This window comes from Sapajus apella, unplaced genomic scaffold, assembly GCF_009761245.1.
Source record: "Sapajus apella isolate SASKATOON/1434 unplaced genomic scaffold, GSC_monkey_1.0 scaffold13, whole genome shotgun sequence".
Taxonomy (NCBI): Eukaryota; Metazoa; Chordata; class Mammalia; order Primates; family Cebidae; genus Sapajus; species Sapajus apella.
The window spans coordinates 26,881,489-26,897,733 of record NW_022436953.1 but is presented as its reverse complement, the minus strand read 5'-3'; the positions used below and the strand labels follow the sequence as shown (position 1 = coordinate 26,897,733).

Genomic DNA, 16,245 nt, shown 5'->3' with positions numbered 1-16,245 from the left:
GGTTTTTTTTTTTTTTTTTTTTTTTTTTTTTTTTTTTTTTTGAGACGAGAGTTTTTCTCTTGTTGCCCAGGCTGGAGTGCAATGGTGCAATCTCCCCTCATTACAACCTCCTCCTCCTGGGTTCAAGCGAGTCTCCTGCTTCAGTCTCCCAAGTAGCTGGGCTTACAGGCATGAGCCACCACACTGGGCTAATTTTGTATTTTTAGTAGAGATGGAGTTTTTACATGTTGGTCATGCTGGTCTCGAACTTCCAACCTCAGGTGATCCGCCTGCCTCACCCTCCCAAAGTGCTGGGATTACAGGTGTGAGCCACTTCGCCCAGCCAAGAGCTGTTCTTACCTTGGGTGATGTCCTGTGCTGGAAACCCACAGAAGGCGCCAGGCATGCATCTCAGCTCAGCTGTGAAGGACTCTGAGCTACAGGGGTATCCCGAGACTGGACCTGTGGTGAGGGTGTCCCTTCATTACCTGCTGTCCTCCAGTGGCCAGCAGTCGGCCTGTCACACTCATAACCACAGTCTGCTGTGGTCCACACCAACTGGGTGTAGCGTGGGGAATACGAGGCATTGCTCCTGGCATCCACTCAGGACTGCAGAGGCTCCCAGGAGAGACTGCAGGGATTCCCTGACAGCAGCCGGGGGCCCATCACCCACGTGTCAGGACAAACACTTTGTTTCCTGTCTCAGGGCTGTTCCCTAACCCAGGAGGGTTAGGCTGTCTCATTCCTGCAGTTCCTCTGCAGGACCCCAGGCATAAGGCTTCATGCTTATTTCCTTCACTTTGTGAGGGTTGGTCAAGCCAATGATGAATTTGTAAAATATTTTCACGTCAGACTGGGGGTTCAAATCCAACTCTGTCGCTTAGTTGCTGTGTGATGCAGGACCAGTTACTTAACCTCTCTGAACCCTTGCTTGCACTTTTTCATTTGTAAAAATGGGCGTGATGGCTAGGCGCAGTGACTTATGCCTATAATCCCAGCACTTTGGGAGACCTTGAAGTTGGGAGTTCAAAACCAGCCAGACCAACATGGTGAAATCCTGTCTCTACTAAAGATACAACAAATTAGCCGGGTGTGGTGGCGCATGCCTGTAATCCCAGCTACTCAGGAAGCTGAGGTAGGAGAATTGCTTGAATCTGGGAGGTGGAGGTTTCAGTGAGCTGAGATCGTACCATTGCACTCCAGCCTGGGCAACAAGAGTGAAACTCCATCTTAAAAAAAAAAGGCTGGGGAGGGGGCATGATGATGAAGAGGAGGGGGAGGAAGATGGTAGATGGTGGTACCAGCTCCGTCTCGGAAGCTGTGAGGATTACACAAGTGGAAGATGTGTTCAACGTGTGGCTCACAGAAGCAGTCCTGATAAGTTCCCATCCCCTTCGGACTCCTCTCTGCAGTAACACGGCTGCCGTGAAACCTCATATGAGCATATCCTTATTGTCAGTTTCATTCCACTAATAAACTTTAATACTATTTGACTTTGTTAGAAACTCAGCCTTCACACAGTTTTCAAGTATGTTCCCACCCTTGGGAAAAGAAACGCAAAAGCAGAAATACTTATTTCTGTGGCCATTTTAAATCATGTACAGAGAGCTTGCCGGTTTTGCCTGGTACAGACCGAGCAGAGGCATTTTATCTAAATCCGTCATGGTTTTACCTTGTAGGAAATAAATAAAAAATGCGAATCTCTATCTGTCAAGAAAACTTCCTAAAGGCAAAAAGCATTCTTGCTTTTCAAGTTTTTAGCCTAAAAACCCATCTACAAAAAGCTTGAAGTAAAATACCTGTTTATTTGTTATGGCTGCTGTGGCTAGAGCGGGTGTGGGCACACCCAGAGTCCTCAGTGCTGGTCACTAGTAACATTTTGCGAGGTTGGCTGCCGCACAATCACATAGGTAGTGTTTGATGTTTTTTTCTATCAATTATATTTTCCATTATTTCTGGGACTTGGCAGCAGAGCCATGTGGTAGCTTGAGCCTTTTTAATCATTTATCTTCCTGACAGTGTGATGAAGTCTGCAGATTCATTGCTTTGTAGATTAATGAAATGTGACTTGTAATTTCCTTCCCTCCCCCTCCCTCTCCTCTTCACCTTTTTGTTCCATTTTTTCTCACTCATTAGCTGTGCCCTGCCAGGCACTAGTTAATGGGGAATGTCCCAGTTGACAACAAGGGTCAATACATTTTGAAATGCACATCATTTGGAGAGTGTGTGCCTTCACTCCAGACTCCTGTGAGCCTTGCCATTCCTGCAACCCTGCACCTTCTCCTCCACAGCGAAGGCAGGTGTTGCGGTCGCATCAGATGCACAGAGCTGTAAGGAATACAGCTGTGCCTTCTCTGCTGAAGCTGGTGTCAAGAGAAGGGTGCCAGTCAGGGAGAGAACACAAAGGAGCGTCTCACCACCCCGGCCAGAATCGAAGGCTTGTGAAGAACTGTCTGGGGCACATCGTGGGCTTCTGTTCACACACCTCAGACAGGAAGTAGCATTTTGCGTCTGAAGCCCTTCCCTGGCCGTGTATTCTCAGCAAGTGGACAAGTTCTGGAAGGCTGGCGGGCAGCAGCAAGACAGCGTGGCCCAAGCTTCTCCACCTCCCTCTGGTTTCTTATTTTGCCAGTTCTTCTAAAGCTTCCTGTGCTCTGAAGACACATATTGCAAAATGGCAGGCTCACTCCAGAATGTTTGAATATCACATTTATTTCCATGCTAATGAAGACTAAAAGGGTGGAAGTCACAGTCATTTTACGTGCAGAGAGCTGTTCAGCCCTCCCGGAAAGCTGGAACCTGTGCTCACGGGTGGTTTGTTGCCCCCTGGCCTTCTTGAACTCTCCGTAATTCCATACCGCGGGTTTGACCGAAGGATCTTTGACCAACTTCCTTCAATGAGACCAGGCGCCATGTAGAGGATTTTCCATTTGACTTGGCTCCGTCCCACCCTTTTTATTCCACTGCCCTCACTACAGACACGCTCACTGTGTTTCATCACAGGCATGATCAGAGGCCCACTGCTGATGACATGTGAGTGGTATGAATCTGGAATTGGGTAGAATCTGTATACTTGTTGCCATTTTGCTTCTGACTTCAGTGACTAGGCAGCAGATCGATAGAGTTGCTCTTGACATCCCAAAGCCATGGTTTTGATAGTGAACATTGCAGGAGAAGGTTCCTTCTCATGCACTAAGTGAGAAGGAAGCAAAGTTGTCCGAGGAACACAGTTCTGTGACCCTGACCCTAGAGCCCAGGGAGGGCTGATCAGAGGGGCCTTCTGCTGGGTGAGTCGCGCAGAGACAAGTCACGCAGAGCACAGCTTCCTAATCATCATCCTGTTCAAATGCAAAAATGCTGGGAAGGAAGTCGCTGGTACTTCAAGATATCAAACACTCATTTATTTATTTCACAAACGTTGGATAGTATAGTGGGTGGAATGGTGGCCTCCGCAAAAGATAATGTCTGCTTTCTAAAACCCCACACCTGGGAATGTTAGCTTATTTGGAAAACGAATGTTGGCAGGTATAATTATATTCAGGGTCTCCAGTTGGGGTCACCCAGTGTTACCTGGATGGGCCTTAAGATCAGTGGGAAGTGTCTTTGTAAGGGACAGAAGAAAGACAGAAGAAGAGGAGAAGCCATATGAAGGTGGGGGCAGAGAGCTGAGTGGTGCGGCCTCAAGACGAGGAACACCTGGGGCCCCCAGAAGCTGCAAGAGGAAAGGAAGGCCCCTCCTTTAGAGGCTTTGGAGGGACCACAAACACCTTGATTTCAGACTTCTGGCCTCTGGGACTGTCAGAGGATAAATTTCTGTTGCTTTAAGCCAACCATTTGGTGGTAATTTGTACTATAATGGTGGCCCTAGGAAATGAGTCCAGACGCTGGCTACGTGTCAGGCTGGGGCTTCCTGTCCTGCTGCAGTCATGCCAGGAGGCAGAAGGCTTGTCTGCTTTCAGGCGTACTGGGAGAGTGGGTTTGCCTACAAGTCGGTTCAGAGCCATGAGCAAGGACATGCAGACCTGGCCCAAACCTCAACTCTGGCCCTTTCCGGACACATACATGGTCCTGTGTACGATTCTTCCCATTCTCAGCCTCAATTTTCTCATTTGTAACATTATGCTGTGCTGCCTTCCTCTGCTAGGTTTGGGGTGAAAATTAAGTGACCTAATGGCTGCAGAGTGCTTCGGACAGATCCTGGCTTATGGGAGGCACTCGGCAAACAGTAATATTTATTATTTCGTGATTTTTGGAATCAAAATAGAAGACTGTCCTAGTGCTATCGCGGAGACAGCGTAACTGTAGAGACGAACTTAACCAAACACTTAAAACCTGTTGTGTTCATGAATGATAGCTTTACTCCAAAAGTGGAGTGTTAAACTTTTTTACTTTAATAAAGTATTTTATCTAAAAAGCACTTATTTCAGTTCTTCTTTTGTCAAAGACACCCTTCCCTGTGTCTGTCCTCACCACAAACCGTTCCAACTGTATTCTCTAATGCACACACATTTGCTCTAATGCACATTTTTGTCTACAGTAGATACTCGATACCTCCCTGTTTAAACAAGGCGTTATGAATGTTCCTCAGCATCCCTGCTGTCCCCTGTACCCCATTCCCCAGTGCCATTGAGTATTGTTTAGTTAAAGTGTTGTCCGGTTGGCTTGGCAGGTCTGAACGACTTCAGCTACCTTCACACAAACTGCTTCGAACTGTCCATCTACGTGGGCTGCGATAAATACCCACATGAGAGCCAGCTGCCCGAGGAGTGGGAGAATAACCGGGAATCTCTGATCGTGTTCATGGAGCAGGTACATTGTGGGCGTGTGGCTGGGATGAGGGGAACTAACTGGGGGATGAGGCCGCCAAGGTGGCTGAAAGCATGGGATGGAATTAATGCTTCAGACCTTGGCCATCATCCTGGGCCGGCCGCAGTGCTGTGAGGAGGCGCTATGTGTTGACACTTGAGTAGACCTCAGAAAAGAGAGCTCTAAACCAATGGCCATTGCCCCTACTGGACTGGAGCAAGTGGCACTGGTTCCTGAGCTCTCTGATGCTGCTCTGCAGGAAACAGGTGCTAATGTGTTTGAGTCAATGTGCCCTGGTCCCTTGCCTCACTCTGCTCCAGCTGCCATCACAAAACACCGCAGGCTAGATGCTTACAAGGCAGATGTTGATTCTCCTGCAGCTCCTGAGGCCGTAAGTCTGAAACCAAGCCTCCCTCAGGGATGGTGTCCTCAGAGGCTTGTCTCCTCAGCTGCCATCTCACCACCTGTTCATGCGGTGGCCATCCCTCTGTGCGTCTGCCTCTGTGTATGAGTCCAAATTTCCTCTTCTTAGGAGGATGCAACCTTAACAGCCTCATTTTCACTTAATTACCTCTGTGAAGGCTCCATCTCTAAATAGTCACATTCTGAGATTCTGGGGTTAGGGCTTCAACATATGAATCTGGGGGCCAGGGTGGGGTGGGGCACAATTGAGTCCCTAATACCCTCCCAGGCCTTCAGAGTCACTGTTGCAGGTGACAGGGGTGAGTGACCCGGGAGCAGCTTAAACAAGTGCCACTGGGTTCTGCTGCCCAGCTGGGAACCTTGAACACCTCGCTGCCATAGGCTCTCAAGGACACATCCATCATGCAGCTTTAGTGAATTAACCGGTTCTAGTTCTGCAACTAAGCAAACAATATCCACGCTGCACTAAAGAACAGTCTAACGGGAAACCAACAGAATAAACAGAAACAAGTGCTGAGCCTCGGGGCTCCCGCTCTTTGTGTTAATTCTGACTCTACCTGAACTTCCATCCATTAGGAAGTAAGACCCTGGGGCTGGACACAAGGTTCCCCTTCCATGGGGTTGTATACAGGAGTCAGAAGGTACATTCAGCCAATAGCTTGGGCTGGCACCTTTGGCTGTACTTCTGCACAGGGGGCAGAGGTTGGCACCAGGATTTAGCATCTGAGTCTGTCTCATCAAGGTCTTAGAAGACTCAGCCCCAAGTGAGCCTCCCTGACACAGGAGGGTGTGAGTCTATTTTTCCTTCTAAGGGAAATCCTCACCCAAGGAATTTCTGTCCCCACCCTGGAATTTTGTAAGGGAAGGCTCTGTTTCTTTTGCATCTATGTAAAGAGAAGACCTTGACTGTAACAACCTAATCAGTCTTAAGTAATGATGACATTTAGCCAAAGGGCCTTATGTGGATAAAATGCCCAATCCTAATAATATGTATAAAGTCATAGGTAATGATGGAATGTCACCTTGGACTGGCACATCGTTCAACAGGTGGGGAAACTGAGGCATAAGGTTTGAGTGCGTCGCATGACACAACTAAGTCATCAGAAGGGTCTATGCATGGAGTTGTCATCTGATAGGGAGGTTTCTTTGATTCTTTTCTTTCCCCTCTGATTTTTAAGTCAGCAAGTCCAAGAAAGTCAAAATAAATGTGCCTATAAAAATTAAATTTCAGTTTTTAGTAAATGTGTTTCTGTGAACCATCTCAGATTCTAATATTTTTTAAGCCTCTGGCAATTCTAATGGAAGCCTTCTGGTGCAAGAACCCAAAAGAAATGCAGAAGTTTACATTCCAAATCCACACAGACCCAGGGGAGCCTATAACCCGAGGACTCCTATTTTTCTAAAAGAGAATTTAATTGTTTTTTTTTTCTCTTCTTTTCTCCTTTCTCCTTTCCTCTACTTCCCACTTAGCCCTTTTGAAATGCAAAATAACCTGTCACTTCCCCCTCAGCAGACATTCCCTGCAGGGCAAGCTCATCTGTGCTCGAAGGCAGACCGCCCACCTCCAGGGGCTGGCCTCAGAAAGCTTGCCTGTTGGCCACTTTTACAACTTTTTTCTGCCCAGGAAGGTGCCAGCTCAGCTGTCTGGTAGATAAGACACCAGGCTCACAGGGAGACCCTTGGCCTTGCTTAGTAACCTGCTCCCCTATAAAAGGGGCAAAAATCTACTTTTCGTGCCAAAGGAGAAGTGGCACATTTTAAAGCAGGACACTTCCCCAAGGCTAGCTTCAGAAATAAGTTCACTTTTCTTACACCAAGACCTGGCTCTTGTTAATTGAACCCTGCAATGCAGCAAGCAATGAACCTGCTTTTTGGCTTTGAGATGTGGTGCTGTGTGAGTTCTTGGTGGGAATGGGCCGATGGGGAGTGGACAGCCCACTCTCTGTTGTGCCACTGGTGTCTGGAGCTGGTCGGTGGCCTCACCCTGTATCTCATGTTCGCTGAGCAGGTTCATCGTGGCATCAAAGGCTTGGTGAGAGATTCACACGGAAAAGGGATCCCAAATGCTGTTATCTCCGTAGAAGGCGTTAACCATGACATCCGAACAGGTAACAGCAGATGTGTACAGACAGCCTCTTGGTAAGAAATATCCATTTTTTGAGATGTTTTATTTGGGCTACAATCATGGAATGACTGCCAGGAATGTCTTACTCAGAGCCAATTAGAGCCTCCTTCGTCTAAATTTCCCACTTTTCAAGAGACCCCTGAAAGGGAGGTTTTCAGCCCATGCTTCCTGGTTGCTCTCTGTGCCGTTCACAGGATGGTCATGCGGCAGCCAGCCGACCTCCAGGTGCCGTGGAAGTTTCTCAGGAGTTGAGGAGGCAGCTCTGTCTCTACAGAGTTGTTGCGTCTGCAGGCAGCTTAGCTCTCAGACCAGATGAAATGTGTCCTGTGCCCCTGTGCCCATGAGTGCAGAGATTGCAGGGAGGGAGGGAGCCAGGCTGTGCCCAAGAGGGAGGAGCTGCAGGCTGGGCAGCTTGTGGAGGGGTGGAGAGTTCGAAGGCACCAGTGGTGAGGGGACAGCCAGAGGGGTGGGTTGGACTGGCCTTAAGTGCCCCTCCAGAGAGGATGCAATTTTTCCATTAAAGCACAGGAAATCACTGAGCATGTCTTAGGAAGACTCAAGTGTCTGCAATGCTGTAATGTGAAGGGCAGGATAAGAATAACAGTAACAATAAACTCTGTTAAAAGCTTTCTTGTATTAACTGCGTCATTCCTCACATAAGATGTATTTTTCTTGATGTTGTCATTAGAAGAGAAAATGCAACAGGGAGATCCAGCTTCCACTTACTGTAAGGGACGAATGTCTGGTGGTGTTAACTAGTCAGGGCTAGCACATGTGACTCCCTTTTGAATAGAGGGTAGACAATTCTAGGAATTTGGATAATCTGAGGGTCAGAGGATGATCTCTAAAAGGCAGTGCTGACATGTTATTCCAATTCTCTTTGCTATAGAAGACAAGAAATTCTAAGACCCAGGGTTTTACAAACCAAATTCAGTTTCCAGTTCCTAAAATGCCAAAACAATCTCCCGTTTTAAAATGCACGTATGAAGTGGCCACACCACGTCAGGACAGCAGAAGGCTGCCCTAGATCACTCAGCAACGGCAGGAACAAGGCGCTGTTCCCCACACAATCTGTTCTCAAAGAATTCGCGTACATGCTTTCTCTCCGTTGTTTTCATTTTATCTTTTTTTGAGGGAGATGGGCCATTCTCTCCCACTTGTTCAGGTGAAAAACAGAGGCTGAAGGAGGGTAGTGACCCACTGATAGTTAAAGGGGTGGGTGGGGTTTGGCTTCAGGTCTCTGACTCCCAGGTGGGCTGAAAGATGCCCTGCAGGTGCCCCTCAGGGTCCCGGAGGACTCTGCCCTGTTCTTTGCTGGTTAGAAAGTGATATGAAAACAAAGGTGCTTGACAAGTCCAGGTTTTCCACGTTTTCCTGTGCCACAGCGCTGTCATCTCCTGGGATGCCCCACTTAAAACTGAAAATGCTGTGTGCCACTCCCCACCCCTGTCCTAGGCACACAGTGCTGATGGTCCCACGATCTGACTTCCCATTGCTCCTCGTGGACTGACAGACACCGGGGGGGTCATCGCTGCGGTGCCTCTGACCACTTGAACCTTCTTCCCTTTGGGGGTCCCTGGGTTCCTGTCTCCTCCCTTTCAGGTCTTTGCTCAGACCATCTCAGTGCAGCCAATCCTGACCCCCATGAGCAGAGCACACCTCCTCGCTGCCCTGCTGATCCCTCTTACCTGCTCCAACTTTGTCCCTTTCCCATGGCATGTCTCCCTCCTAACGTACCACATAGTAGGCTCGTGGGTGCTGTGCTCGTTATTTGTTTCTGCCTCTTAGCTCCCACAAGGTCAGGAGCCCCTGACTGTCTTGTTGGTTTGTTCCTCAGTGTATTATGAGCACCCTGCCTGGCCACTTCCGAGCAGTGGATGCTCTATAAATACTTGTTGATGAATGGGCGGATGGACAGTACATGATGTTCCAGCATTACGCAGTGAGTGGCAGAGCTATGATTTGAGCCAAGCACTGGAGACTTCAAATCTGGTACTCCTTCCTTTATTTCCATGCCATTTCTCTGGAACAGGGAGGAGAGGCCCCTTCTCTGAACACTGTTCCCATGATCCTGTTGTGCCAAAAAAAGATCCCATTCCACCTGCCTGGAAGCAGACTCGGGGACGTTAGGATGGGGTGAGGCTGAGGTTCAGACCTGGCCCACGCACCCTTCATTGCCAGGCTCCCTAGCAGTGGGCCTGGCATAAAAGGCCAATTATTTAAATGGGTAAAATGTGTCTGAAATGCCACGAAATAGTAGATTGCTGTGTAATGCCATAAATTGCATTTTTCCCACCTAGTTACTGATTTCTTCACTCAATAATATTTTCTGACCATTCCTACCATTCGTCCCTGATCTTATAGCCATGAACCATGAGGTTTCACAATGAATACCACTGAATTTTGTACATAGTAGCCCCTCACCGGTGCTCATTTTTTCATATATTTATTCATTATTCCTTCATTAATTCAGCAAACATAGACTGCATAGCTGTAATGCGCTAGAGACCACGCAGAGTGCTGGCGATTGGTGTGCATGAAGGATATGTGGCGTGGTTCTGCATAGGATTTGTATTTTAAACATTACAAGTGAAGCTCCTTTGAGATGACAATTTTTGTTGTTGTTGTTGTTTGTTTCTTTGAGATGGAGTCTTGCTCTGTCACCCAGGCTGGAGTGCAATGGCACGGTCTCGGCTCATTGCAACCTCCGCCTTCCGGGTTCAAGCGACCCTCCTGCCTCAGCCTCCCAAGTAGCTGGGAACACAGGAGCCCACCACCACACCCGGCCAATTTTTGCATTTTTAGTAGAGATGGGGTTTCACCTTGTCGGCCTGGCTGGTCTCCAACTCCTGACCTCATGATCAGCCCGCCTCAGCCTCTCAAAGTGCTGGGATTACAGGTGTGAGCCACCGCGCCTGGCCTGAAATGACAATTCTAAAGGAGCCAGAACATTCCTTGGACTATTTAGTGCTTTGGTTACAATGTGAGAAAACGTGAGGGTTTTGAACCGAGTGGGAGATACAAAGGCCCTGGGGCCCCATAAACCAAGATAGAATATTTTGTCTAATGGGCGCTGAGTTTGAAGCCTCTGCAATCAAGGAGACAGTTTTGATGAGCTAATGGGAAATGCATCTCCCTCCCTTGATTTCCCCTCTATAAATAATTTCCCAGTGTACTCTCATGACAGATAAACTCCATACTTTACACATGGCTCTTTATTTTGTTTCAGAATCTTTCAGTTTCTTCAAGAAAAGCTCTGAATTTGCTTTGATTTCTCTCTGAGGTTTATGTGATGTGACAAGTTTTATTTTGGGATGGATTTTGCATAAAATAAACAGAGGTATTAAATGTAATTCCACAGGGAGGGAAGCTGGTAGGGATGCTTTTAGTTAGATGCCTGTCAGTATATTGGCCAGACACCTGCTCACCGTTCCACATGCCTGTCCTTTGCTTGGTGGGTACTGAGTTGACCTACTTGTCCGTGGACATCTGTGGGCCTGTGTTGCCCCTTCTGCTCGTGAATGCTTAGGATGCCCACTATGTGTTGACTTCCACTGCGGCTCCCTAGCAGGCTCACCATGAACACAGACTTGACCACTCAGGGGGACAGCAGCCCAACACTGCATCCCCTGCTTTTCATAGTGTGAGTGACTCCAGACTATTCCAGTGGCTAGAGACAGAAGCGGAGAAGATGAGAGCCTGAAGGAAGATGTGGGGAAAACAGCCAAGAACTGAGGAGAGCGTGCCCTGCTCGGCTGATGAGGGCATCAGCAGATCCGTGTCTCAGCAGTAGAAACTTCCAGATTGCAGGGCCAATGCCCCTCATTCTGGTTGTGTGAACCTACAGACAGTCCGGTTGTTGTATTCATTCTTTTGACCTTTCTTATTGAGCTCCTACTGTGCACCAGACTAGAAATACTGTGGTGAACAAAACAAGTATGGCCTCTAAAAGTACATATTCTAGAGAAGGAGACCTAGAAATCATTCGAAAGGAAAATTTAAAAGTTCACTGCAGGCTATGATCAGTGCCATGAAAAAAATAAATCAAGCGACATTTATAAACAGGTGGGAAAGCCAAGGAAGGGTCCCTCCCTAACACGACATATACAGGCAGGCCTTTAGAAGGAATAGCATTCCAATTGGAGGGAACAGTAATTACAAAGGCTCAGAGTCAAGAATGAAGGAACAAAAGGAAGCCTTGTGTGGCTGGAGTGAGGCTGCTGGGAGCAGCGGACTGCAGTAATGTGGAAGGGGCCCGCAGGAGCTGTGCTGGGTTTTGCTCTAAGCACTGAGCCCTTATCTGAATGGGGTGAGCCCTCAGGCTCACAGGAACACTGTCTGCACCTGCTTGTTTCTTTCTCCTCAAAAATTCATAAGTTGTATCTGAATTTTCTTTGAGGGCTTACCTAACAGGACCACAAGGAGAGAACAAATTTCTTGAACATTAGTAAGAATCGCTTTCGTTATTCAAAACAAGCTCTAGGCATTTAAATGGAATCTTGCAAGGCCTGACTTTACAAAGAGTGAAAGGAAGTTTACCTGGCACAGGAGTTGGAAACAGTAGTGGGAACAGTATATGCAAAACCCAGAGGTTTGAGATGGGTGTGTCCTGAGACATCACTGCAAGGCACTCAGCATGGCTGGAACAAAGGGGTACGAGATGCCGTAGGGGAGGGCAGGGACTGGGACCCCATGAGCTCGGGCCAGCCAAGGACTTTGGATTTCATCATCATGTGACCCTGTGATCACAGCAGGTTTAGGGAGTAAGCACCATGATGTGTATAAGGATGCCAGCAATAGCACAGAGGGTGGATTGGGGAGGGGGCAGGGGGGGCTTCTTCTGGCTTTTGTGGGGACAAGGGGAATCACAAAGGCTTCTTATTAGAAACATGAACTTGAGCCCGTTATGCTGATAACCATTAATCGTGGTTTCTTTCGCTTCTCAGCTTACTCAACACCTCCCTTGGTGAGAACCTGGGCTGCCCCTTCCCTGGGGTGTTTAATCTCCAAGTGTCATTGAGTCAGGTGCTGCCACTGGGAGGTCTGCTTCCAGGGGCATCCGATGCCCAGACCCCACAACAGCTGTTGGCAGGGGCAGGCTCTTGGCCTTAACTAATCCCTCTGAGCACCCTTGATAGTTGAGACCTAATATGCTCTGCTTCTCAGGCCGGTAAGCCATGTGCTCTCCTGGTGGCTCACTTCTCTCCAGCGCATTCAGATGAACCAGTGTTCAGCTGAGTGAGACCCGTTTGGTGTTCAATACAGGAGGATAAACGGCACGCATGCTGAGCGCAGAAGAGGAAAAACACGGGCTCTTCAGGTGCCTATAGCTTTAACACAGGGCCGAGGTGGGAAGCGGAGGCCGTTTCTACTCTCAAGGATGTGCCACCTGGCAGCAGGGGAAGGGGAGAGGACGGGGAGGGCAAGTAAAGGAGGTGGCTCCCTCAGGCTTGCCAGGGACTGTGGGAGCCCTGAGAGAGGTCTCCAAAGCAAAGACAAACGTTGCTGTGAGGCTCGAGTCACCTGACTGCATAATTCAGCTTGCTCTATGTGCTCCTGAGAAGGTATGAAATGGCATTTTATTTAGTTGAAGACCTTGCCATTTCACTAAAGGAAGACCCAGGGCACAGTGCCAAGAAACACCAAGGAGCCACCCACCTGCACATGTACCTTGGCCTCTAAGATGGAGTGCTGTTTCCCATTCAGCTCCTTCATGATGTACATGTGGCCAGCGACTGCCTCCACATGTCATTTCCTGTCACGTGCTGTGCTCCTGGAGCTCACTGTATTGCACAGTGTGTCTCAGATGAATCGGGATTAGAATGTGCATGGCTTCACCATGATGCTTCAAAGGGTTAATATATCTGCATATGTGGGAGACAGCTATTTACAGGCACACACATACATAGTTTTCTTCCATCCCTTCGAAGACTTCAGGACGTGTTAAGACAAGCAAACCTTGTCTAAGGCCTGCTTAGTACTTGATCAAACCCAGCCTTTTCTCTACTTGGCTCCAACACTTCAGACTGGGCAGGACCTTCAGATTGTCATAAGCGAAAGACTGCTAATTGCTAGCTGTGTGACCTGGTGTAGGAGACTACACCTCTCTGGCATCAAATTACTAATGTAGAAAAAGGAATAAGCACGTAGGCTGCATCATGGAGTCACTCGGACAGTTCAGTGAGCCAGCGCCAGCCTCGCCCCTCCACATGCGGCCACTGTTATCCAAGATGGTCCCTGGTGTCTCCTTTTCTGTCTCATGGCCTCTGATATGCTATGGATCTAAGTGTTCTCATCAGGCTATAGGCTCTCTGGGAGGAGTGACTTTCAGCCTAGAACATGTCTCTATGTCACAGGGATCCAGCATAGAGCTGAGGATGGACCCAGGTCACATTAGGTGCCTGGGAGGTAATCGGCCAGTGGTTACCTGGGAGGCAGGGATACCACCTCAGCTCCAGCATGGGTCTCATGTGGTCTCACGGCTCCTCTGCCCTGCAGCATCCATGTATAGATGCCCCTGCAACTCCAAGTCACTCCAGGCCCCAGCCAGGGAATGGGGTACAGAGGCCAGGGCCTCTCCTGAGCCATCTGGCCTCAGCCCGTGTAGTCCTTTCCTTCTCTTTCCAGAAGTGAAGAGCCCATGCCTTTGAAAAACAGTTCCTGTGTGTTTGCAGCCATGCTAAGGAAGCCAGGAGGCCCTGCGCTGATGGCTTTTTAAGATGGCATTTTGTGGCGAGGCCATACCATTTGGAAGTTAAAGTTCACAATGAATGGCTCGTATTGCCACAGAACAGGGAGCATTAGTGATCAGCTCTCCAGCTTTGCTCCTGTGTATCGACACTGTGGGGAGCCTATACCTCCTCTCCCTGTTAAAACCATTAAGGCAGCTTTCAGAGAGGAAAACATCTTGGCTTCCAAATAAGAATTTGCATCTGCGAGAACTAGGATTCCACATTGCCAGCCTGAGAGTCTCTCTCTGGCCCAGGGAGCTGGTCTTGGAGGAGGGCTGGCGGGATCTGCGTAGCAAGAGCTGCTCTGAGTCTCTCCTGGTTCTCTTTTCACAGCCAACGATGGGGATTACTGGCGCCTCCTGAACCCTGGAGAGTATGTGGTCACAGCAAAGGCTGAAGGCTTCACTGCGTCCACCAAGAACTGTATGGTTGGCTATGACATGGGGGCCACACGATGTGACTTCACACTCAGCAAAACCAACATGGCCAGGATCCGAGAGATCATGGAGAAGTTTGGGAAGCAGCCCGTCAGCCTGCCAGCCAGACGGCTAAAGCTGCGGGGACGGAAGAGACGACAGCGTGGGTGACCCTCCTGGGCCCTTGAGACTTGTCTGGGACCCATACAAATTAAACCAACCCGGTAGTAGCTCCATAGTGGACTTACTCACTGTTGTTTCCTCTGTAATTCAAGAAGTGCCTGGAAGAGAGTGTGCATGGTGGGGCAGGTCCCAAAAGGGAAGGCTGGAGGCTGAGGCTGTTTTCTTTTCTTTGTTCCCATTTATCCAAATAACTTGGACAGAGCCGTAAAGAAAAGCTGATGGGAGTGAGAGAATTCAGCAAGTCAACCTGGGAATCAGAGAGAGAGAGAGACAAAGAGGGGAGCCTGTCCGTTCAGGGCTTCCTGGCTGCACAGGAAAGGATTCTGGTGCTTCCCCAGTTTGTGTGACAGCAGAGTTCCACATGCATTTGCAATTTGCACAGCTAAAATTGCAGCATTCCCCCAGCTGGGCTGTCCCAAATGTTACCTTTTGAGATGCTCCCAGGCATCCTAAGAGAATCCACTCCCTTTGGCCATGGGACATTCCAAGCTGCTACAAATAAATTCTGTATTCTGTTGACAATAGAGTCATTGCCAAGTGAACATCAGTGAGCTTCTTGAATCAGTTTAGTCTCCTTTTTCAACAAAGGAGTGTGTTCACAAAAGGAGAGGGAGGCCAAGATCATTCAGGAGTTTGTTGGGCAGCAAGCAGGAAGCTTCTTGCACAAATGATGGATCCATAAAGAACCCCCAGACTCCCTGCTGATTCAGTAGCCCTGGAGGCTCCCCAGCTAGGGAGAGCCAGAGGTGCCGGCCTTCCTGCCGTACCAGAGAATTTAGCCTGGATCTCCTCTTTTACCTGCCAGGACTGGAACGAGCCAGAAGGGGGTGACCTGAAGCCCTCTCTCTGCTCGAGGAATTGCCCCTGCATGGAATTGAGTGCTCGTGGGTTGGCCTCTTATCAGTCTGGGAGTTATTTTTGATATGTGGTATGCCAGATCTTCCAAATTAGGCTAAATGCAATGAAAATCTCTTAGGATGATCTGTGGGGCATCAGTTTGGGAAGGATTATTGAAATATGCAAGAAAAATGTGTGTCTCACTTTTTGTTAATGTTGCTGCCTCATTGACCTGGGAAAAATGAAAAAAAAAAATAAAGCAAGCAAATGGTAAGACCCTTCTGGTGTGTGGCTTTTCTGGGTAGACTTGCAGCCACTCCCTCTTTCTGAGCTCGGTCACCCTAGACAAGGTGCCTGCTTGGGGGTGGCCATCCTGCATTCCTGCTAAGCTCAGCACTGATGTTGACAGCTCTACGTTTGCTGCCTCCTCCCAGGAGATACATGCTTGGGACCCACTGTTGACTCTTGGAGATGCCAGTGAGCATCTTTAGAGAACAGATGCTCATGTAGCTTTTGCACAATCTGTACTCAGGGTCAGCTAACTTTTCTTTAAAAGGGTCAGTAAATATCTCAGGCTTTGCAAGCCACACAGTCTCTGTCATAACCACTCAGCTCTGCTATTGTAGCACAAAAGCAGACATACACAGTACAGTCATGAATGGGCCAGCACTTTGGGAGGCTGAGGTGGGCTGATTGCCTGAGGTCAGGAGTTCGAGACCAGCCTGGATAACATGTGAAACCCATC

General features: G+C 48.6%; 1 protein-coding gene across 1 annotated transcript in view; it reads left to right on the top strand.

The window, feature by feature from the left end:
* The window catches only part of CPXM2 (carboxypeptidase X, M14 family member 2), a 147,644-nt gene extending 131,866 nt beyond the window's left edge, over positions 1 to 15,778 (top strand). Inside the window, exons 12-14 of the mRNA XM_032281933.1 lie at positions 4,649 to 4,788; positions 7,217 to 7,316; positions 14,398 to 15,778. Coding sequence (XP_032137824.1) covers positions 4,649 to 4,788; positions 7,217 to 7,316; positions 14,398 to 14,651 — 494 coding nt within the window. The 3' untranslated portion in view covers positions 14,652 to 15,778. The remainder of the gene's footprint in view (positions 1 to 4,648; positions 4,789 to 7,216; positions 7,317 to 14,397) is intronic.
* Positions 15,779 to 16,245: the final 467 nt, after the last annotated feature.